Source organism: Psammomys obesus, unplaced genomic scaffold, assembly GCF_907164565.1.
Source record: "Psammomys obesus unplaced genomic scaffold, mPsaObe1.curated_primary_1811, whole genome shotgun sequence".
Classification (NCBI taxonomy): domain Eukaryota; kingdom Metazoa; phylum Chordata; class Mammalia; order Rodentia; family Muridae; genus Psammomys; species Psammomys obesus.
In genome coordinates, this window is record NW_026596034.1 from 21919066 (window position 1) to 21942212 (window position 23147).

The following is a 23147-nucleotide window of genomic DNA, read 5'->3' on the forward strand; positions in this document are numbered from 1 at the left end:
TGCACGTTTGGGCGTCTATCCCAGTTTGAGTGCGGGTGCGGGTGTGGCCACGGCAGACTCTGGCTGTTCTGGAAGTCATGGCAGTCACAGCGGTATCGGTATCGATGCGGAATACTTGAATGAAAGTTGTTATTGGTGGTGGCCGTGGTGGTGGTGGTGGTGTGTGTGTGTGTGTGTGTGGGGTATCCTGAGGAAGGATGAGCAGGATGTGCACACCTGAGGAGGCTCGGAGCTCTTCGCGTGCCAATAGGCGCACGGGAGTGAATGAGATGCAGGGCAAAGGGTTGGGCGGACTGGCCCTTTCCTTGGCGAAGCTGGCGACTGACGGCTCCGCCTCGTACAACTTGGGACTTTGTTCGAAAGCGGATCTAGCCGAGGGGGCGGGGCGGGGGGGGCACCTGCCTGGAGAGGGGTGCTAAGATAGAAGTGCAAGAAAGCCCCACCCTGGCCCCGCCTTCGCCCCGCCCCAGCCCCGCCCACATGGCGCTTTATAAGCTGGGTTCGAGGGACTGTAAAGAAAGCGAGTAACCCTTCCACTCCAGGCTGGTGTTCCTCTGCACTCTGTGTCCCGGCCCCGAGTCCCTCTCCGCGCTCCCTAACCCGGCCCCAGCCCCGCCCCGGCCCGGCCCGGCCCCGCAGTCATGGAGCGCTGGCCTTGGCCGTCGGGCGGCGCCTGGCTGCTGGTGGCGGCCCGCGCGCTGCTGCAGCTGCTGCGCTCAGACCTGCGTCTGGGCCGCCCGTTGTTGGCGGCGCTGGCGCTGCTGGCCGCGCTCGACTGGCTATGCCAGCGCTTGCTACCCCCGCCGGCGGCACTCGTGGTGCTAGCGGCTGCTGGCTGGATCGCGTTGTCCCGCCTGGCGCGCCCTCCTCGCCTGCCCGTGGCCACTCGCGCGGTGCTCATCACCGGTGAGTGCGCGGAGCGCGGGGACTCCAGGCTGGAGGGCGGGACCGCACACCTAGAGGGTTTCCCTTGGGCACCATCGAGGCCGACTCCGCGCCTCGGAAGTGAGAGTCCTCCCCTGCAAGCAAGAGAGTGAGCCAAGTAGGAAGCTCCGGGCACCTCACCAAGTCTGGGTTAACTACCTGCAGCCGCGCAAAGTATTGGAGGGAAAGTTAGGGAGAGTGGGCAGGTGCTCAAGGAGACTAGTGACGGAAAGAGAAGAGGCGAAGAGACGAAGGGTATGCTGTGCTCCTCCCTAAGAAGCCAGGTGTGGAGCAGACGACAGTACTCTTGGGGACCTCGGAAGACCTGAGGAGGAAGAATGCCATTTCTTGAACTCTGCCTGACACCCCCACGTCACTGGAACACACTGTCTGCTGTTCTCTAGGGACAGAGAGCTCAGATGGCGTTCTGCTCCCCCTGACCTCCATCGGCTGGAATCCTTGGAGTTCAGAACCGCCTGAGGTCACAGCAGCTGCATAGGAGCTGCTTCTTAGATCCAGCTACCCTTTTGCCAAAAAAACTGCAGCGGTCTGCGTTCTACACCTAGCATTTCATCCTGCCTTGTCCTGGGGTGCCCAGGAAAGGGGCTTTGGAGAGCTGGACTCAGGTGTCTCGGGTGCCTGGCTGAGCTCTCTTTGTCTGGAGCAGGGAATAAATCTGTCATCAGAGGGAGGGTAGGGGAAGGGGGGCTGCAGACCCAGCAGGAAATGGGGAGGGGGAGGAAGGCCAGGGGGCATTGGTCCATTGCATGGGAGGAGGGGCAGCCTTGTTTCTCCCCCAACCACCATGGCTTCTCAAAGAGCTTGGTCCTTTTATGGGTGGTCTGCTTGATCGGATGCGGCTGGAAGAACTCAGGAGGAAATCCTTGAACAGGACCTTGGGGAAAGTTGGTGGAGACAGGTGGACTATGAAAGGTGTCTGGGATCGCAGAAAGGTGTCTGTCTGTGGAGATGTGGTGGGATGGGAAGTTGCCTTGGGAGGAGACTTGAATGGCAGGTGAGAAACCAGATCGTATTAAGGTAGAGGAGGGTGGCACAAAGGTTTACGGCTTCAGAAGAAAGGGTGGAGATTGAGTAGGACTCCAGAGTGAGTGTGAAGCCTCGTGGAACCCCAGTTTCAGGAGTTTGAGGAAGGAAAGCTACCAGACTCTCTCGGAATGAAGCAGGGACTAGGTTATAGGCTCTGCCTACAATGCAACAGATCCTGTCCTCTACTCTGTGAGCGACTTCACCAGGTCCTAGGCCACTTCAGGTTCTACTGGTCCGGCTGGGCAATCTTTCCTAAAATCTCACCTCAGGTCTTTGCTGCTGCTGCTACTTCTTCTAGTCTTGAGCCTGAGCAAGAGGTGGGAAGAGGGATGTGCCCCGGGCTCTCTCCATCTCTGCAAGCTCAGTGCTTGGGAGAACAGGACGGCTCAGCCTATTCCTGTGTAAGCTTGGAAGTTGGCTTCTAGCTTCCCGGTGGCTGCAAATTCTGGGGCTTTCCCAGCCACCACTAAGCAGCAAGACACTTAAGTGACCAGGTCTTGCCCCACCTGCCAAGAACACTGTGCCCTTCTGCCTGTAGAGCTGTCACTTAACCCTCCCCAAGAATGCCCACGCACTGCTTGCCAAACCTACTCCACAAAAGCTCAGCCACGGGGTCAAGTTTGGGCTGTGTGGCTTGGTACCTTGTGTGCATGCATGCGTATATCTTTGTGTTGATGGGTGACGGGGGTAAGCTCATGTGTGAACATCCAGGAAGGTTAGGGATGTTTGCAGGTGGGCAAGAGGCTAAGATGTGGGGGTGTGTTGGGACCTCAGAGCTGAGGCTCTGGGAAGCTTTAGTGGAATGCTGTCTGCTCCAGAAGAAAGCAGAGGCAAGTGTGTCTATTTGTGCACACACACTCCCCTCCCCCCAGTCAGATTTGCTTGGGAAGGACCCCTCAACACAGACTGGCAGGCCCCAGCCACACAAAGCCCAGTTTGCAGCCCCCTGCCCAGCTTTGTTCTCCTCTCAGCATAGGGGGCGGGGCTGAGATGAGGAGGGGTGCTGTTTGTCCAGGAGTGGGGAAGCGAGCTGCAAAGCAGCTTTTCTGCTCAGCAGGACCTCGGGGCTGGCGGTCTCCACAGCACCTCCTCCCTCACTGGCCCTCCTCCTCCTCTCACTGGCCACCCACAGAGCCAGGATCAGAATGGAAACCATCAAGGAAGCAAGGGCTTATCAGTACCAGGGACCCCCACACTGGGGCCTTGCCTGGTGGTTCTTATCTCTGCATACCAAGGACAGGAAAACGAAGCCTCCATGAGTGGTAACCGACCTCAGGTCACCCTTGGTGGTATGGGGAGGGATTCCAATGCAGGTCTGTTTTCTTCACTTACCATGCACGGTTCCTGGCCTGAGAGGGAAGTGGTCTAAGGCTCAGCAAACATATATACTTAAAGTCAATGATTGGAATTCCAAGGGCAGAGATCATGGGGAAGTTGGGAATGGGGCTCTGCCGTGAGCCTGGAACAAAGGAGGGGTGTTGAGAGGCGTGCTCAGGTTGAACAGGTCCAGGGTGATGTCATCTGGGCTTTATTCTAAGGCTCATAGGTTCCTGAGGAAGCAAAAGGCCTCTGGGAATTGTCAGCAGCAGAGTGGTGCTGTCAGTTTTGAAGACAACCCTCTGACTTAGGCAAGATGGCTTGGGACAAGTGGAACTGGACTAGGTCTCTGTTTCTTCTGTAAAGTAAGGTTTATCAGTCACATTTGATGGGATAGCTGTATAGGGAATCAGGGAGATAACAGCTGTCACAGAATTGATGCTCAGGGCTCAGCCAGAGGACAAACTTATAACACATATTTGTAAGGAAGAGGGAGGGCTGAGTGTCCAGGAGCCTAGATTCCACCCACACCCTGGTGATCCTTGGCTTGTCTTGGGCTTGGCTGGGCCATTGTGGGAATTCATTGGCTATCTTACCCTGGCTAGGTTGTGACACTGGCTTTGGCAAGGAGACAGCCAAGAAACTGGATGCCATGGGCTTTACGGTGCTGGCCACTGTGTTGGATTTGAATAGCCCTGGTGCCATAGAACTGCGTGGCTGCTGTTCCCCTCGCCTAAAGCTGCTGCAGATGGACCTGACCAAGCCAGAAGACATCAGTCGTGTGCTGGAATTCACCAAATCTCACACCACTGGCACTGGTCAGCAGATGTGTCTCCCTTAGTGGTGGGCACAGCTGGGTGTGAGGGAGGCAGGGACTGAGTATTTGCGGTTAGGCTGACCTGAGGCTCCCCTCCTGGCTTTGTACCCGTAGGCCTGTGGGGTCTGGTTAACAATGCCGGCTTCAACAGTGTGGTCGCGGATGTGGAGCTTTCTCCAGTGGCAACCTTCCGCAACTGCATGGAGGTGAACTTCTTTGGTGCGCTTGAGCTGACCAAGGGCCTCCTGCCACTCCTTCGTCACTCAAGGGGGCGTATTGTGACCGTTGGCAGCCCAGCAGGTAAGTGCCCTTCTGTCCTGAGACAAAGTAGTAAAGGAGCTGTGATTAGGTGATTTGAGGACTCCCAGGCCAAGGCTGGGCAGCCTCATCCCCATTCCATCCCCAGGAGACATGCCATACCCCTGCCTGGCAGCCTATGGAACCTCTAAGGCAGCTGTAGCACTGCTTATGGACACATTCAGCTGTGAACTGCTTCCCTGGGGTATCAAGGTCAGCATCATCCAGCCTGGCTGCTTCAAGACAGGTGAGGGTTCAGGTGTGGGGTGGGCAGGGCTGTGTGGGCTGATGATGTGGCATGGCTTGGGTCACAGACATAGCTCACATTAATGGCCTTTGGCTCCTCTGACGGCTGCCTTCTGATCTTGCCACCCCTTCCTCAGAGTCAGTGACTAATGTGAATCTCTGGGAGAAGCGCAAGCAACTGCTGCTGGCCAACCTGCCTGGGGAGCTGCTGCAGGCCTATGGGGAAGACTACATTGAGCACTTGCATGGGCAGTTCCTGCATTCGCTCAGAATGGCATTGCCTGACCTCAGCCCGGTTGTAGATGCCATCATTGATGCACTGTTGGCAGCTCAACCACGCCGCCGCTACTACACAGGCCGTGGCTTGGGGCTCATGTATTTCATCCACCACTACCTGCCAGAGGGCCTTCGACGCCGCTTCCTGCAGAACTTCTTCATCAGTCACTGTCTGCCCCGAGCACTGAGGCCTGGCCAACCTGGTCCTGCTCATGCTGAGGACACCCCCCAGGACCCAAACCCTTCCCCAGTGGCAGCTCGGTGAGCCACAGGCCTCAGTGTTCCAGCAAGAGAGGCTCCATGAGCCCTTGGCCCTCTCCCATGGCCATTACAAACTCCTAGAATCTGTGGTAAGAGAAGCCCAGCTTCCACTGCTGATGGCTAGTCCAGGCCCGGGAAGCTGAGTTTGCTAGTAAGCCTCTGGACCTCTCCTCTGCTTCATGAGCCCACACATCCCCTACCGGGTACAATCTGCACACTGCAGCTTGGGGAACCCAGATGGATAGAGAGTTTAGTGTAAGATTTGGCTATAGCCTTTGCTAGGACTCTACAGACCATTTCTGTGCAAATGTAAGAATGATTAGGCAGGTGGAGACCTCCTCAGGATTCTTTAGGCACCAGGGCCTCAGTGCTGCAAGTCTAAGGTAAATCCCAACTGCCTCTTGACTGGCTCAAGATTGAAATCCCCAACTACCTGCTCCCAGCCACAGAGAAGCTACAGATTGAACTTGCCTGCTTGTTGACATTTTAAAATAAAGATACATTTTTATTTCTCCTAGAATGAGAGAGATACATTGTTTGGAGGAGGTGACTGCCTGGTTGCCTGGGTGACAGGGTGTGGCTATGTGAAAGAGTTTGGGAACTTCCTGGGAGATCCTTGGACTCAGCAGGGTAGCTGAGTGGACCCCAAAGGCACAATGTGGTTCATATACCTCCTCTACCGACCTCAAGCAAATCATTTGTCCCTATGTCTGGGTTTCTGCATAATGAAGTGAGATGAAGGAAATGGTCATCTTTAGGGAGTTACAGAGCTTGTTGAAGCAGTTTGGGAGGTCTGGGCAAGGGTGGGGGAAGACAGAGCCAAGATACAAATCCTCTCTAACAACCCCCGCCCCAGCCTATCTCCATACCTAAGGTCTCAGCAGAAAAAGCCCCCTCCAGGGACTCCCCTGATGCTGTGACTGCTGACTGCAGGAGAGGGCTCAGCAAGGGTACAGTGATGAACAAAGCTAGGAGCCAAGGAAAGGACCAGGAGGTAGCAAACAGTAGGCTTTTTAAAGAGGGCAATTTTATTGTCTCAGAGGGGTAGAGCTGAGGGAGAGGGCTGCAAAACTACTTTCCTCAGACTCCCAAGAATACACATTCTCTATTCTCACAGGCCATGGTTCTGGGGATGACCCACAGAGGGGTGAGGAGGCTTGCACTGCCCCAGGGGTTCTCTGGTTAGGGAGGGATATGAAAGTGACACAAATTTCTTAGACACGGTAGCGGCTGTAAAGGGGTATGGGGGACATGAGCACTTTGCTCTGGAGGGGATCTTGGTCCATTCTTGATCAGGGGATAGGTGCCTAACCCCCTTTCAGGCCTAAGAGCAGTCCTGGTGGGGGTCATGGAAGTTGGACAACCAGTTCCAAGACAGTGTGCTACACCAGGTCAGATAAGTGAGCCCTGGGCTTCTCCACAGCACACAAAGACACACACAGTGCACTTGGGAAACTTGGGTTAGAATGCTAGAAGATGGGAATATAGTTGTCGATCTTGGCGCGATGACGTTGGGCGATGCACTCAGCAATCCACACAATGTTGCGACATTCCTGTTCCTTAAGCTTCACAAAGGCATAAAAGACACCAAAGTGGAATTGGTTCAGGAAGGCCAACTTGTTCAGCTTTACCTGTGGACAAATGCAGATGTGATGCACAGGGGCTGTGGCCAGCAGATGAAGGCCTAAGTCACAAACCTCCCGCCTGGGTAGGCTCCGCAAGAGCCTTGTGCTCACCTCATGCTCAAAGAATCGGTCTTCCAGGGTCTTGTCTCCAGGATTGCTACCTGCACCCTCAAAAAGCAATTTGTATTCCTGGCCAAGAAACGGGGAGAAGCACAGGTATGGGTGCTGCCAGGCGCTGGGGGTGCCAACCTAAATCTTGTCAGGCAGGGCACTTACCGGGTAGTAATCAGCTACATTCTTGACCTGTTCATAGTCATCAGCCCGAGCTAGCTGAGCCAGGCCCTCAGGGTAGAGTCGCCCACAGTGTGGAAACAGCTTGGCACGGTCCTCCTTGGACAGCTCTGTGCCGAAAGAGTTGATGGTGATGATGAAGGCTCGGCGGTCCGCTTCAAACTGCAGGACCAGTGCACAGATGAGGAGAGAGGGAAGATGAGGGAGACCATAGCCAGCCAGTTGGCAGAGCTCACCCTGGCAAAGATCAGTGGGGACAAAAAGCAGAGAGATGGGCAGGCACTCACCTCTAGGATAGGACACATGGCATCAGCTGTGGTTCCACCCAACAGAGTGCAGAACTTGTAGAAGGACTCCAGATAGGCCTATAAAAAGACCAGTGTTTGCTTAGAGCAAGGAGATCAATGCTGGGGGACTTAGTTGAAACCTTGTCAGTTTGTTCTCCTCTCTAAGCCTTTTATGGTAGAGATGGGCCAGCTCATTCTATGACAACTTCCCCTCTACCAAAATATCTACCAAATTCTAATCATCCAAGCAGCAGTAGCTTACTGCCTTCTGAGTGGGTGTGACAAAACAGTTTCTGGCCCACTGTCTACTTCAGCGTACGTATCCTTAACCCTTTCTGTTGTCAATTTTAGAGAGGGCTCTGTCTTCTTCCTAGAACTCTGTCTTACTTTTCTAGACTCCAGAACCACCCCCTTCCCCAGCCTCAGAAAACTAGGTATCCAAGGGCTAGTAAGGGAAAGTTATCCTCAGAGTTTACAAACTGTCTAGCCTGAATCCATAAGCCCTCCCTTGCAACAACCCACCTTTGGAAAACTATTCCTCCCACCCCCAGCCAGCTCCTAAGCATCAACAGCAGGAACCAAATTATCAGGTCAGTTCCTGCTGAAGGATAGTTAATGCCTATGTGAACACAGGCCTCACAGTCAATAACTGGGCACATGGGCTGCCAGCAGAAACAAGTACTTTTTGTCCAGGCAAATTGGATCTGATGGGCATGAGGAGAGGACAGGTCAGCTTAGATACAAGGTCTTTTCTGACTTTCATTCACAAGGTTTCTTTCCTTTCCACCATGGGCTTGCAGACTCCATGGGAAACACTCTTGCATGAAACTTCACTCAGACCCCCCCTAAGATCACAGAGACTGGATTTATACAGGGGGTTTGCAAGGTATAAAAAGCTTTCCACATTCAGGTGTGCCTTCCAAGCTAGCTTGAACCCACAGGATCTGCCATTCAGAGAGAGATAGATAGTGATACCCACAGCCCCGCAAAGCACAGTGACACTATACAAAATGAGCCCAGTGGAAAACCTGCAGATGATCACTGAGCTCACAGGAAACAAAAAGCCAATATAAGTCAGTAATAAGAAAAGCATGGAAAGAAACAACACTGCCCAGCACAGAGGATCACAGAGAATCAAAAGTCTGTGGGCAGAAATGGCTCTCACCTCCCACATTGGTGGACTTCAGAGTCCCTCCAGGACTCAGTCCTCTGTGACCTTCCTTATGGCCAGCCAAGCTGGTTGTGCTAAAATCTTAGGACCTACTCTAACGCAGCCTGTAGTTCCTATCTGTGGGGTAACCACTAGCTAGTTTTGGGTTCTATGCCCTGATACCTACCTGTTTCCTTAGCCAAGCTGTTTTGATCTCCAGAGAAGCTGACCCTAGGATTAAGGTCTACCCTTTCCTCTGGAGGCATAGCAGTAAAGAAACTGGCAAGACCCAGGTACCAAGGTCACCTCTCCAACCCTACCCTCTCCCCAGGTTCTGCCAGCCCATAGTTGCTTCACCAGCTGCCTACAGTTCACGTGCCAGACAGCTGTGGACCCACCTAATCTCCCATCTGTGGCCACTGGGCTGGGACATTGCATGACAGGTAGGCGGCTCTGGCATGGGGTCCACAATGTTAGTCAATGTTTATGAGCTGGTTCCTGGGCAGTCCTTGACAGTGACTCCAGCTAAAACCAGTCAGGCCCAGTGAGGGTGTGGGTAAGGCTAGGGGGATAGCCACACCTCTCATTCTGTCTGGGGCAAGGAATTTGTCAATAGATCAGCTGAGTGTGTGAGAATACTATAAGATATTGTGTGTGTGTCTGTGTGTGTGTGTGTGTGTGTTAATGAGTTGAACATACACAATACATGTATGTTTGCATGTACCTCTAATCTGCCTTCTACCCTGCAGGCATACAGGGCCTTCTAAGAATACTTGGCTCTGTTAGAAGACTTTAGGCTCACACTTTACTTATTTTGTGTGCATGTATGTGCGAAGGTCAAAAGGCAGTTAGTGGGTTCTCTCCTTCCACTATGTGGGTCCCATAAATCAGACTCAGGTTGTATAGCTTGGCAGTAAGCACCTTCATTTCCTGGGCCATCTTGCCAGCCCAAAGTAACAGGGTATCACTGTGTAGTCCTGGCTGTCCCAAAACTTACTACATAGACTCAGACTCACAGGGAAATGCCTGCCTCTGACTCTTGAGTACTGAACTGAAGGTCACCATGCCTGGCTTACCTTTTTTTTCTTGAGACACATTCTTCCTATGGAGATGTGGCTGACCTGGAACTCAATACATATACTAAGCTAACCTTGAACTTGGCAAAAATCCTCTTGTTTGAGCTTTCCGAGCATATTGAGGTATGGACCTGACTCTGAGCTAAAAATTCAAACTTTTGACATGCTATTCAAGACCCTGGGTGACTTGACTCATCTCAGTGCCTGCCTCTTCTTTCAGATCTCCTCCACACTATCCATGTGAAACCCTTGCCATCTGACTGGCCCATGCTTCTTGCTTTCCTCCCTCTGCCTATACTATCCTAACTTCTATTATTTACCTCCAGATCCTTACTTATGTTGGCCCAAGCCCCACAGAAAGACTAGAACTTCAGACTGAGTCAAATGTCTAACAGCCAGCTACAATCAGGGCAGAAGATTAGCCCCACAATGCCCCAGTGGAGATTGGATAGACAGATATCCTCAGGTTTAGGCCAACAGGTCCCTTAGCCAGTGTCATCCTCAGCTTCTCTTTAAGGTTTGCCTATTGATAATCTATGTTTCTGATGAAAGTCTGCCAGGAGTCTTGGCATCACAGCTTAGAATCATACCACGAACTGAACTCAGCCTTTCCCAAATAGCCCTAACTGTTAGCTACCTTTTAATCTCTACAATGACTGTGTGAACCCATGAATCTCAAGCCCACCGTATCTCCTGAGGCTAGCCAGTCTATGCCACAGCCTAGGGGAAGCAAAAGGCAAGTAGAAGCTGAAGATAATGAGATACACAGCATTGGGTCAGGGTCTGGAAACCTGAAAGGCTCTTAATATACTGGCTGTGCCCGGCTGAATCCTTCCCCCACATAACTAAGTGTATTTATTGCCTTTGCCTAAGTGCCTGTCTTGGCTAGCAAAAGCTCATGTGGTGTAGGTCTGAGGGCTATGGCCTGGGTGGTGGCCCATGACCCTCCTGATTGCTACAGAGTGGCTATCCAGGAGCTTGCTCTGACAGGCCAAGTGACAAGAGCAGCAGCCACTACAGCTGATCTTATCTAAGCCTGCTGCAGACACCACGGAATAGATAACCTGTTCCATGCAACCCTGCCACCATCGCAGGAACCTGAGAGTAAGAGAGTAAGCCTCCAGAAGGAGTCTGGTGCAGGGACATCCTGGCCCAGAATCTCACATAAATCACTTGCTGTCACACCCACCGACCCATCCACTGACAAGTCAATCCCCCACCCCACCACTTCTGAAGAACACTACCTTGTAAAGCGTATTACGGATTATCTCGATGTTCATCTCATCAAGGTCCTGTTCTGAGATGCAGTCTTGGAAAAAAGGCGCTGGGAAGGGAAGACAAGGATATGAAGAGTAGGTAAGCAGACTAAGTGAGAGGGCCCATGTCACAAGGCCCATTAGGCTAGGTACTAGGGACCCCCAATTCAGCTTGAGATACTGCCTTGGAAGTAGTAGAAGCAACTCTCTGGGCCATGTGCACTGACCTGAGCTTTTCCTGCCTCCTTGCTCCTAAAATTGATTTATAAAGGAGGCGGCCAGCCATAACATGATCTAATCGCTGCTGGATCAGACCCAAGTTTAGACCATGCCAAAGACAGGCTTGCATAAGAGGCCATGAGATTTTCCCTTCTCCAGGGGCAGCTATGGATTGAAGGGCTGAAACCTACTGCTCTGTATAGCCTATGAAAACCTGGTGCCTATACATGGGAAACTAGCCTCCTTCTTTAGGTAAGAATGAGTTCAGCAGCTAGGCATGGAGTAGTTAGTGATTCACTGAAGAACTAAGAGGAGAGGTCAGAGCAGGATCCCAATGAGGACCTGAAGACTTACCTGATATCTCTCCTTTAAAGATGAAAAAACTGCAGAAGCCACAAACATCCCAGAACTAGATCAGAGTTACTGGGAGAATCAAAAGCAAACTAGGTGAGTAGATATGGCTGGTGCTTCTCAGCTTAGTACCTTCTGATTCAGCTCTGGTAGCTTCCTAGAATAGTTCCTCAGGGTTTACGACTATAAGGATACCTAGCTAGTTATGATCCTCATGCCTTCTCTCCAGCATTTTATGCAGACAGGAGCCAGCACTAGTGAGGTGGGGCTAACAGGAAGCTATCCTGACTCCCCTCCCTTCCTTGGCCTCTGACATGGACCCTGCATCCTGCTGGACACTGTCTGACCTGAACCCTGGGACCTGTGGAGTCAAATGAAGCTGTTTGCTTTTCTTTTCTGCCTTATAAGAAGCCACCTTTGTGGCCCTGATTAGGGCCACATCTGCCAGACCTCTTAGGACTTTAAGGAACACAAGCCTCTTGCTCTTCTCCATTAGTTCATTCAGCCCTCCTCTGAATTCTGAAAAACTAGACTATCTCCAAAGTTAGACAGTCTAAGTCTGCCCTTTGGGTTGCCTGTCTGGCCTAGAAAAAGCCCTGAGAAAGGTGAAGAAGTGGAGTGGGAACTACTGAGAATCGGAAGCTGAGCGAAGGGCAAGGCAGTGGCAGCAGGTATCGCCTTCTGCTTCAGGGTCGCCCACCTCTCACAATGCACAAACCCACACTGAAGCTCTGATGCTAAGACCACTGTCCCGCTGCTGTTTCCCCCACAGTGGCTCACCCAGGGGCGTGTCCACCAGAATGGCATTGTAGAGCTCTGCAGGTGTCTGTGCGATGTTCACAGCCTCCATCTGCTCAAAGCTGCCTAGTGGGTGGCACTTGGGCACAAGTTCAGCAATTGAACGCTGGTGCAAAGTGCCTGTGATAAGCAGGATCACGTTGTCAATCATGTAGCTATACCTGAGAAGCAGACAACAACAGGGCAGACTGTTAGGGATAGAGGGCTTGGGAGGCCTGGCCCAACACTCTCACCCACAGAACACACTAGGTCAGCACCTCCTAAGATTAAGTGCTAGCTCATGGATTCTGTAGATAGGCTCCAGAGGCACTATTCTTCCCCACACAGGTGTCTGTCACCACCAACACCATTACCCACCACCGCTAGTAACAGAAACACAGGCTTAATATAGCCTCTCCTTTGACAGCATGGGGGATTCATGCCCCATAAATGACTGAAACACAAGTAACTCCCCTATGGTGTGAACAGTGTTCCAACAGTACCCAGGAACCATAGGCACATGAGGCACACACAACCCATCCCAGGGGCAGGTGTGGTCAGGAGCTTGACAGATAAAAGGACTTGGAGATGAAAGTGTGTTCTAGAAAGAGAGAACAGTATTCAAAGGCCTGAAGGCACACACTAAGTGAGACTGGATTTGAGTAATTGAGTATCATCAAGGCTGGTAAAGGGAGGGCACAGTTGCAGGCAAGGCAGTGCTGTCGGCAGAAGGCTGCCTGGAGACTGAGCTCAGACCACGCAGAAGGTTCCAACTTCACCTCAAACACTAGGGAACTATAGTGGGATGAAAATAGGACACCACAGTATACTTATGGCTACTCTAGCTCACTGGGAGTTGGGGATGCAGAGGAGGAAGAGAGCAAAGACTAAGGAACAATCTGGGGAAAGGCCTCTCCAAGAAGGGCCAGAGAAGAGTTGTGAAGGTCCCATGTAGAATGAAGGACCGGGTCAGGCACACTGCACAGCCCCACTTTAAAGACAGAAAAATATACTACTTCTTAGAGTCAGATGCCAGTTCCGGCAACTACTCAGGAGTTGCCTGAATGAGACCCAGAGGCTGGTCTGATTCAAGTTAGTTATAGGTTTAAGGTCTCTTAAGCTTACCCTGCAAGAAGACTGCTATGTCCAACTGTGGACAGCAGAGGGGGCTGTGGAGCTGGGAAGGGTGGGGCTGCCTAGTCAAGACTTGGCGGCAAAGGACAACCAAGACAATTGTCTCCAACTAAAAAACAGCCGCAGAGGAGCTGGGGCAGAGTTATGTGTACTTACCTATGATGGATGAGGGACAGGGTAAAGAAGGGGAGAGGATCCCAGCTACAGTCAGGCTGCAGCAGCAGCAGCCCCAACTGTTACCCATCCTGTTATAAGTAGTAAACTAAGGGTAGAAAGGAGCTAGATTAGGCCTCAGGGGAATGTTTTTAAAGGCCAGGCCGAGTCATAAAAGAGTAAGGATTAAAGATGGAGGCCACTCAGATCTGCAACTTGGTCATCATGTAGGTCCCCTAACAATGGAAGTAGGGGCTGTCTCTGATTCTTTTCGATGCTTCTGAATCCCTTTCCCCTGGCTGTCTGCCTTGTCTGGCCTCAGTGGAAGAGGATGCACTTATTCCTGCTGCAACTTGAGGTGCCAGGGTGGGTTGGTAGTCCTTGGGGGCCTCCCCCTCTCTGAGAAGAGGGGAGGAAGGAGAAAAGGGGAGTATGAGGTGGGACTGGGAGGAGAGGAGGGAGGGGCTGGGAACAAGCTGTAAAGTGATTAAATAAACAAACAAATAAGTGGGTAAATGAATGAATGAATGAATGAATAAATAAATAGATAAATAAATAAATAAAAAGAAAAAATTCTGAATAGAGAAAGGACAGAGGTTTTTTTAATTTTTTAAAAGATTTATTTATTTATAAATTTATAGATTATTTATTTATTTAGTGTGTATCCAGTGTTCTGCCTACATGTACACCTGCAGGCCAGAAGAGGGCACCAGATCTCATTTAGATGGTTGTGAGCCACCATGTGGTTACAGGGAATTGAACTCGGGACCTTTGGAAAGGCAGCTAGTGCTCTTAACCTCAAAGCCATCTCTCCAGCCCCCAAGAACAGAGGGTTAAAAAAAAAAAAAAAAACGAAGGCTACTGTGAATTGGGCCCCAGACATAGATCTTGTTCTGTTTCTGGGGGCTAGAGCTAAGGTCTATCCCTGTGACAAATCTTGAGTACTTTGGGCTGAGACTGTTCAGGGAAGGCCTTGGTAGGTGGTGGTGTCCAGTATCAAGGGGATAAAGGGGAGAAGTGGTGGCCAAGAGTGCCAGCCACTGGAATACTTCTATAAGGCCCTCAGAGAAGGTGCAGGAAAGTAACCCTGGGGTCCTGCCTCAGCCTAACCTGTACATATTCCTTGTGCTTGCTGAAGACCCTGCCAGCTCCCACCCAGTTCAATCTCATTACAATCTCTGGTCTCCTGGGCCTGGAGCTAGGCATCTGACCTGTTTCCATACCCAAACTGGCTGGGTCATTATAGGATATACACTGAGAAAAGACAGCAAACCCCCCCCCCCAAAAAAAAGGCCAAGGGTCTCATGCAAGGTCCATTTGCAATTGCAAGCCAAGAGGCCCACATGGCCAGCCTCCTGTTCCTGACCTCATAGAACTGGCAGAGTAGGGGGATAGCAGAGAGAGAGAGAAAGAAAGAGAGAGAAAGAGAGAGAAAGAGAGAACGCCCACCAGAGCTTTGTGCTTTGATCTTAACCTGTATCTCCTCCACTCAACATATATCTCCTGCTTCTCATGTCTTCTGCATCTCGTATATACCAGGACACACATTCCGTCCTTCATCACTGCGCCCAGTCCAGCCCCACTGAAACCAATGCATTCCCAGAGGCAGACACAAAGTCTCACCCCTGAGATTAAGGATGCCCTTTTCCTCTTGACCCTTTGATACACTGAAGAACAGCACCCCCCCTCTTTTGTTTAAAATGTACTTTTAAAAACCTTTTTTATTATTTATTTTATTTTATTTATTTTATGTGCATTGGTGTGAGGGTGTCAGATTCCCTGGAACTGGAGTTAGACGGCTGTAAGCTTCCACGAGGGTGCTGAGAGTTGAACCTGGGACCTTTGGGAAAACAGTCACTGCTCTTAACCACTGAGCCATCTCTCCAAGGGTGAGAGAACAGCACATCTCTTAAACTTACATTATTTAAGTGATCCCATGTGGCTTAGTGTCACAGCAGATAAAACTCAGAATGTGCTACTACCAGGTCCTATAGGGCAGAGGGCACTGACCACACAGCCACTGTGCATACACACACCTATGGCTAAGCATCTTATGTTCTAGTTCTAAACTCCTCATCTGTCTTCTCAGTGATCCCACAACCCAACTTCTTTATTCTAAACTTAAAAATTCCCTCCTGTATTCACAACCCAGGGTCTCTTTTATGTGTTTAGGCTAGGGGCAAGGCTGGAATAAGACACCAAAGGTGTCTGAGTACTTGTGGGAGTCCTGGCCCAGCCTCAGAAGAAAACCCTATAGGGAGATGCTGCCACCTGACTTCACTACTGTCCCTCTAGTGAGTGGAAGAGGCCAGCTGTGGTTCTTGTTTCAGTTCCGACAATGTTTATAGAAGCCAGTAGTAGCTCTTCCCTCCCTTCTATCTTCCCCAAATCTCTCTTTGTTGGTTGAGTAGGAAGGAAAATGCTGGGCCAAGTTAGGGCTACTCACAATCACGGCACTCAGCCCCTTCTAATTCTTCCTCCTACTCAGGCCAGGCCAGCCTCAATCCTGTGCCAGGCTGAGCACTTCCCTCCTCTTGGGCCAACTGTAAACTTGCTTCAGTGGAGGCTCTTGCCTGCACAGCAAGGCTCAGAATCTTCTTTCCTGGGAGATGGAAGGCAGGACAGGCCTGACAGAGATGATAAGATCCAGCCATATGCTTTCCTACTTTCAGTGAGCAAGAAACCTTCCTCCTCTCTGCCTGGCACTTCAGCAGTTGCCTCCCTGCCCCCAGAAAGCTGCTCTGCCATGTCTCCCCTCATTTGGCCTCAAAAGAGAGAATGAAGTTCCAGCTGGTCAGCATCTCCCTCCAGAGGAAGACAGCTGGGGAGTGGATGGCCCGCTGCCCACCAGGCCAAAGAGGCCCTTTTGGAGTGGGGGGTAGGGCAGCCTACAATCTCCTGCCCTGAGGCCCTCCCTTGCCCAGGGCCTCCAAATAGCTTGGGCTGGGAGAAGTCTGGGGCCGCAGTTTAAGAAGTTACTTCCTTCAAGAAGCTTTTAAAATCCCTAGCCGACCCTGTCCCTCCACTGTGCCCTTTGGTGCCACCTACTGGAGCAACATGGCTTTTTTGCACTTGGACTGGGAAATTGTGTGTAACCAGGTACTTCTGCCAACTAGTCCCCACCAAGGGTCCTCATTTGTTGCTAGTGACAGTGTCGGTATTTGGTTATATCTAGGTCTTGAAGAGGCTCACCCAAGGCTGCAAATGAACAGGAGTTTCTGCTATGGCCTCAGCATATCACCTCGTAAGCCTCAAGTTCCCCTTCGCAACCAGAATGAATGAGATGTGGTCCACAGAGGAGTTAGTAGGGCTCTGACCATCTCCTCATTAAAATTATGACCCTTCTCCAAGGTCCAGTTGGGTTATTTCATTTTATTTGAGCCTCTGGGGCTCTGAAGGGTCCCTCACGGTAGTACTTTTCTCTAAGCCAGAAGAAAAGGGGACAGTGCTGGTTCCCTTTCCATGCTAAGGAGCAACAAGGTAACAGAACCCACAGATGGAGCCCTAGAGTCTCCATCTGCAGATACCTGTAGGTTACCCACAAACTCAGCTTATTGGGAACAGTCAGGATAGGAAGGCCTGGGGAAACCTGATAACTGCTCTATGACCAAGAAGGGCCAAGGTGGGTGTGACATGTACTGAAGAGGGTAAGAGATGCTTTGGGGGACCCACTGGACACTTGAGGCTATTGTCCTGGGACAAAGCTTCCTTCCAGGTGTCCACTTCAGCTGATGGCAATTCTCCCAGATGGCAAAAGTTAACCACACAGTTTCTGCCAGTGGGCATGAAGGCTACAGGCAGGTGTTATACACTGGGGATGTTCCCTGCTAGAGGCTCACTCATTTAAAAACAATGGTGTTTAGGGGCTATCTGAAGATGTCCCAGAGACCAAGCTTACCCTCCTACAAACAACTTTCCCAACTTCTATTCCAGGACTAACTCTCCTGTGGGAAAACATCACGGAATAGGCCAGATAAAGGTCTTCTTCAAGGCTAAAAAGCCCTGAATACAGGCTCTACATCAACTCACACAGCAAGTTAATGGCTAGGCCTGGCAAGAGCCCCTAATGGCACATTAAATGTGTTAACACTTTAAAGTTGAGCTAGGTCACTTTAAGACCATATACTAACAGTCTACTTCACTTTGCCTCTGCTTGATGCCAGGCAACCACCTCTCCTGTCACTGTATTCTCTCAGCACCACCATCCCTCTGTATCCATTTAGCTCCCACCTGGCACTGGCTCTAGACTCACCCAAAGCCTTTCAGCCTAGATTCCCACCCCTAGTTATTCCCTCAAACACCTTTCTCCTCAGCCAAATAGCTATTCTTTATGGAAAGCAGTCATGAGTCCCCAGCCTGAGGGAGCCCCACCCCACCCCCAGCATAGGGTCCAAAGGAAAGCTTCATTCATCTCTTTCCAAAATTCTATTTACACTTGAATTATCAACTAGGGCATTGGAAGAGAAAAAGCAGCTAAGGAAAAAGGAGTTAAATTAGTCAGATATCATGAGAAAAGAAACTGCTGAGGGCTGGACATTACAAGTGTCCAATCCTGGAGAGCTTGGCCACATGAAGGTTAAGAGTGACCATAGCAAGAGCTTTGTGGAGTGGCAAAATTTCTGGGAAATGACTGCAGGCTTGAGAGATAAGGGAGGTGAGAGAAAAAAAATGAGGAATGTGAAAATATAGGCCCCATGAAATGAGTTTTTAAGGATAGTTAATGATGCTAGAGATTCAGGTATGTTTCTAGAAGCACGTGGGAGAGACCTGAAAGAGAAGGCGGCAACATAGAAGTAAAGAGGAAAATGGCCACTCAAGGTCAGGTGAAGGCTGAGGGGACTCAGAATGCTGGTAGAAGAATTCCAGGGAAAGGACAATGGAATAGACTCTGGGAGCAGGGTGCAGTTCAGTGTTAGAAGGTGTACTAGCTTCTGGTGACTTTGTAGAGGAATGGGTGGGCCATCTGCCGAAGAGGCTGGGGGAAGGGGAGGAATGATGTTGAGGATGGGGAGGGGTCATCCTACTCTTAATGGGAGCTGCAGGGTGCTGAGCAGGGACAGCAAGAAGTTGCTGGGCAGAAACAAGCTGAGGCTAGCTGAGTAGGTGAGCATGTATGTCTGTTAGTAGGGATGACACCCCCCACACACATCCTGCCAATAGCTGACTTCTTCAGCTTTGTTCCCAGCAGTGGAGGTGGAGGGAGGACAGCTCCAGGCTGGAGGCTCTGGGGTTCCTCCAGGGCTGGGGGCCTGCCAGGCGGGTGGGACCATGAATCGGGTAGCCAAGAGAGTTACAGATGTTGGCAAAAGAGAGCTCAATGATAGACAAAAAAACTTCAGCTAGGGAGGTAGGGAAATGAAGACAGAAGGGATAGCAGGGAAGGAAAGGAGACCTGGTGTCCTGTTGAATCCAGAACCCACCATGTCCTGCAAGGGACTAAAAGTGAGCTGGAGAGCCTGAAGGCCATGGGTGGAGGATGACTGCTGACTCTACTACTTCAGGAGTGGAGTAGTTCCCAGTGGTGACACAGCAGTCATCAGTGAGGGGTGGCTGATGAGGAGAGTAGGGAAGCAGGCACTGGAGATGAAGGGGTCAAGGACAAGCAGCCACAACTCAGACTGGCCAACATGTGGCTGTTGAGCTGTTCTTGAGTGGGGGTAGAGGGGAAGGCTATAAGCCACAATCACCCATGAATGGAAGAGGCAGGGAAATGCTGGATTCAAACAGCTTGCCACAGGATAGCACTTGGCCACTTTAAGCACACTTGGTGCTCAGAGCCAACCTCCAGCAAAGAGCTGGCGGCTGCTCTGTCTCAGTCATGCTCAGAGCCCTCTCCAGTTTCACAGCCTGGCAGGGTGACACCAAAACAGGCCAGGGTAGATGCACAGGCAGGTGGGCAAGTTGGCAGCAAGATGGATAACATCTACTCTCTGACCACTGGTATGGGGTCAAGCTTCCTCTAGTCAGCCTAGCTGGCAAGACCAGAACATTCACCAGGAAGCTGAAGGAGCCTTGTGCAAATAAGCTGAAGTTGAGCTCTGGCAATAAATTCTGTTTCCTGGTATGTTCTCGGCTCTTGCTGTGGGGTAGGGGATACACAGGCCCAGGCTAAGAGTTAGGTGACAGATGGTAGAATGATGTATGACACACACACACAAAGTTGCAGCACATGATACACCCCATCTGCCCTGTCTCACTAGGTCCATATTGGCAAAGAGGTCTACAGCCAGAAAAAGGCTTGTTTTCCAGCTTATAGTTTTCTGTACTTTTCAGGTGTCCCAGACTATTACCTTTACTTGAAGATGGAGCCCTCTGCCTAAATACCCCATTTGAGTAGATGAATTCTGTGCAGCTGGCTGTTCTTGGCTGAGAGGGGGAGATAGGTTAGCTAGCCAGCATACAACCCTGTCTCTGAAGAGACAGGTGGAGTACTGTGTCTAGTCCCAACAAGAGGGTAGGGAACGGGAAAACAAGACCCTCAGAAGAAGGCGAGGATACTTCTCCTAACAATATCTCTTGTACAGTACACTCAAGATGCTGGCCAGTGATCAGACTTCTGCTCACCACTTACATGAGGCAGCCATCTGGGCTGGAGCCAGTCTTTCTCTGCCAGGCCCTGACTCATGACTCCTAGGTCATTCCTTCAGGGGCAACGTCTTTACCTTTTAGGGTCCCAGGCATATAGGACTAGATGAAGTAGCCTCTTCTAGCCCTCAAATCCAAGGTCTTCTCTGCTTAGCTTCTCTAAGAGCTCTACCCAAAGACTACACAATGGGCAAGCCTGGTGCATCCAAGGGTTATTAATAAACAACCTAGCCACCTTAGCCACTGTGAAGGACAACAAGGCACTCAGTCTCCCCCAACTCAAACTCATTCCCAGTCTTTCTCACCTGTCAGAGCAGATAGAGAACAGGCTTCATCCTAGGTAGGGCAGGAGGACTGCAGGGCCCATCCAGGATCTCCTGAGTTCTGTCTACACCTGGACCTTTGACTCTAGCATGATTGGAGTGGGGGGGAACCTAGTAGTGTTTGACAGAGGTGCTGTAGAAAAAGTGAACAGGGGAGCTTCAATTTTCCCAGCTTTTGCAACTTTACCACCTCCACAACAATGAAAGGATAGGAAAAGAGACTGGTAACACCACTTTAGATGTTGTGACTTGGAGTTCAGGGTTGTTGAGCAACAATCTAGTTACCACTTGAGAATACTTTAAAGACATTCTTTAACAACAGCTGGCCTGACACAGCTGCCATCTGGTCAGTTGACAGAGGGCACAATAGCTGCTGGTCTACGCCATTCTGGTGCCAACTTCTGCAAGGATAGATCTACCTTGCCCAGCACTATGGCTTCACTCACGTAATGAAGTCCAGGAAGCTGGCAAGCGGCTCATAAGCATGGTTTCTCATGTGGCGGAATTCTACTACCATCTTCTCCTTGAGCTTGTCATCGATGACTGACACCGTCAGAGGTGATGCTTCATTGGCCAGGAAGTTGCCATAATCAGTACTCTGCAGATGCAGCTTCAAGTCTGAAACCCAAGGGTAGATGGTAAAAGCTAGGCTTTCTGAACCTTACCCATTGCCCCAAGTTTCCATCCATACCCAATTCTGAGCCCAGCTCCTCCCATGAAATTGTATCCTGCTGCTACCCTGACTTCCATCTCCATACTGGCTCAGTGCCAATTTACAAAGTAACCAGGCAAAGGTCCAGATGCACCAGACTCTAGGACAGAAGTTAACATGCTGGGCCCCAGAGTACAAACATACGTAGAATAATTGTACACCGAGATGATGAGGCTAGGAAACCTCAACACAAGATGGCATTTACAATCTGTAGCCTTTGAGACTCTGACTTAGAACAGAATATACCATGGGCTCTGCTCTCCAGTGTACTAGACTTGGAGGGACAAAATAGTCAGACATGAGGCACACTAAAAAAAGAAATACCTAAAGCTATTGGGGGTAGAGGAAAGAAAGAGCATAAAAATATGGTTGAACAGAGGCCATGCTAGGCTGGGCTGCAGAAAGGGTTGGGAGTAGGAAGCATGAGGGAAAAGTGAAAAGAGGCCTGAGGGAGGTATGAATGGGAATGGGCTCCCCTTAGCAGTTGCCAGAGGCAGACAGGGTAATACTAAGAACTCTCTTGAGCTTTTAGAGATACACATAATAAAATACAACTCGTCCTTGCCCCTAGTCCATTCCTCACACAGTAGCCAGTGATTATATTATTTTTGCAGAGCTAGGAACTGAACTTAGGGCTTCATACATGGTAGGCAAGTATTATACCACTGCAGTATATTCCCAGCTCTGTTTTACTATTTTACTCTTTTAAATGTGTGTGTGTACATGTATGGGTGTTCATGGTTGCAGAGGTCAGAGGAAAAATCTTGGATGCCATTGTTCAGGCTCTTCCTTTTGTCTTAGACAGGGTTGCTCAATGGCCTGGAACCTGACCAATTTAGGCTATACTAGCTGCCCAAGTGAGCCTACAGAGATCCCCATCTTGCCTCCCATCTCTCCATTGCTGGTATAAAAGCACATGACACCACACCCAGCTCTTTACATGGATCCTGGGGATCTGAACTCAGGTTGTAAATGCTTGTTAAACAAGTACTTTGTCAATTGAGCTGTCTTACCCACTACCTTATTTTGTTTATTTTTGTTTTTTTAAGGCAGGATCTCACTATATAGCCTGGCTAGTCTTGAACTCATAGAGATATCCCTGCCTCTGCCTCTCAAGTGCTAGGATTAAAAGCTTGTGCCACGATGCCCAGCCTCTTTGAAACAGGATCTTGTTATGTAGCACAGGTTAGTCTGGAACTTACTATGTAGACCAAGCTGGCCTCAAACTTTTCAATCCTCTTGCCTCAGCCTTTTACGTGCTAGTGTTGAGATCACAAGCACTGACCACCACCGTCAGCTTTGATCCTTTTTAAAAAGTTACATTTATATGTGTGTGGGGTGGGTGTAATTGTGCATGTGACCACATGCTCCCCAACAGGCAGTGTCACCTTATGCCTATGAAGAGCAGAGGACGCCTGTAGATATTTGTTCCCTCCTTCCACATGAGTTCCAGGTATTGAAATCAGGTGTCGGGCTTGGTGGCAAGTGTGTTTGCCTGCTAAGAGTGGTTTTCTTAAAAGACAAAGAAACTGACCAGGCAGTGATGGCACACACCTATAATTACAGCACTTGGGAGACAGAGGCAGGTGGATCTCTGAGTTTGAGAACAACCTGATCTATAGAGCTAGCTCTAGGACAGCCAGGGATTTCAAGAAAGAACCTGTCTTTAAAAACAAACAAAAGAAAACACAAAGCAACTATACCACTCACCTGCCTCAATCCCTTTCATATGCCTATTTAACTTCAAGCAGGGATCTGCTGAAAAGGGGCTGCACAGAGTTGCCCCACAATCACCTCCTGCTTCTCTCCTCTCTCTATATCCTCCTGACAGGGTCCTTTCTCTGTTCTGTAGCCTGGATAAAATGTAGTTCACTCCATCCCTTCCTTCAGATCACTCCTTAAACACCCTTCTCTTCTAAAGCCTCTTCTGAAATCTGACAGCTTACCAAATCCTTCTCCTGTGTCATTTTTCTGTGTAGCATTTAATCCCATGGAGGGCAGGACACAGGAACTGTGAGGATAG

General features: G+C 50.4%; 2 protein-coding genes across 2 annotated transcripts in view; one reads left to right on the forward strand and one right to left on the reverse strand.

The window, feature by feature from the left end:
• The first annotated feature begins 641 nt into the window (after positions 1-641).
• Hsd11b2 (hydroxysteroid 11-beta dehydrogenase 2) lies at positions 642-6571 on the forward strand. The gene is made up of 5 exons (XM_055621082.1): positions 642-906; positions 3894-4106; positions 4220-4405; positions 4512-4649; positions 4786-6571. Exons 1-5 carry the CDS (start codon positions 642-644, stop codon positions 5187-5189), a joined length of 1206 nt encoding a protein of 401 aa, XP_055477057.1. The 3' UTR covers positions 5190-6571.
• Positions 6193-23147, reverse strand: part of Atp6v0d1 (ATPase H+ transporting V0 subunit d1) — a 44404-nt gene continuing 27449 nt past the window's right edge. Inside the window, exons 2-8 of the mRNA XM_055621083.1 lie at positions 20859-21030; positions 12221-12399; positions 10859-10938; positions 7389-7466; positions 7087-7263; positions 6922-6999; positions 6193-6816 (exon numbers count right to left, since the gene is read on the reverse strand). Of these exons, the coding sequence (XP_055477058.1) occupies positions 6655-6816; positions 6922-6999; positions 7087-7263; positions 7389-7466; positions 10859-10938; positions 12221-12399; positions 20859-21030 (926 nt within the window). The 3' untranslated portion in view covers positions 6193-6654. The remainder of the gene's footprint in view (positions 6817-6921; positions 7000-7086; positions 7264-7388; positions 7467-10858; positions 10939-12220; positions 12400-20858; positions 21031-23147) is intronic.

Excerpts from the sequence above, each read along its gene's own strand:
- Hsd11b2 (XM_055621082.1), top strand. The coding sequence starts at position 642 with ATGGAGCGCTGGCCTTGGCCGTCGGGCGGCGCCTGGCTGCTGGTGGCG. Across the intron at positions 907-3,893 it reads TCGCGCGGTGCTCATCACCG|GTTGTGACACTGGCTTTGGC; the intron begins GTGAGTGCGCGG and ends TACCCTGGCTAG. Across the intron at positions 4,107-4,219 it reads ATCTCACACCACTGGCACTG|GCCTGTGGGGTCTGGTTAAC; the intron begins GTCAGCAGATGT and ends TTGTACCCGTAG.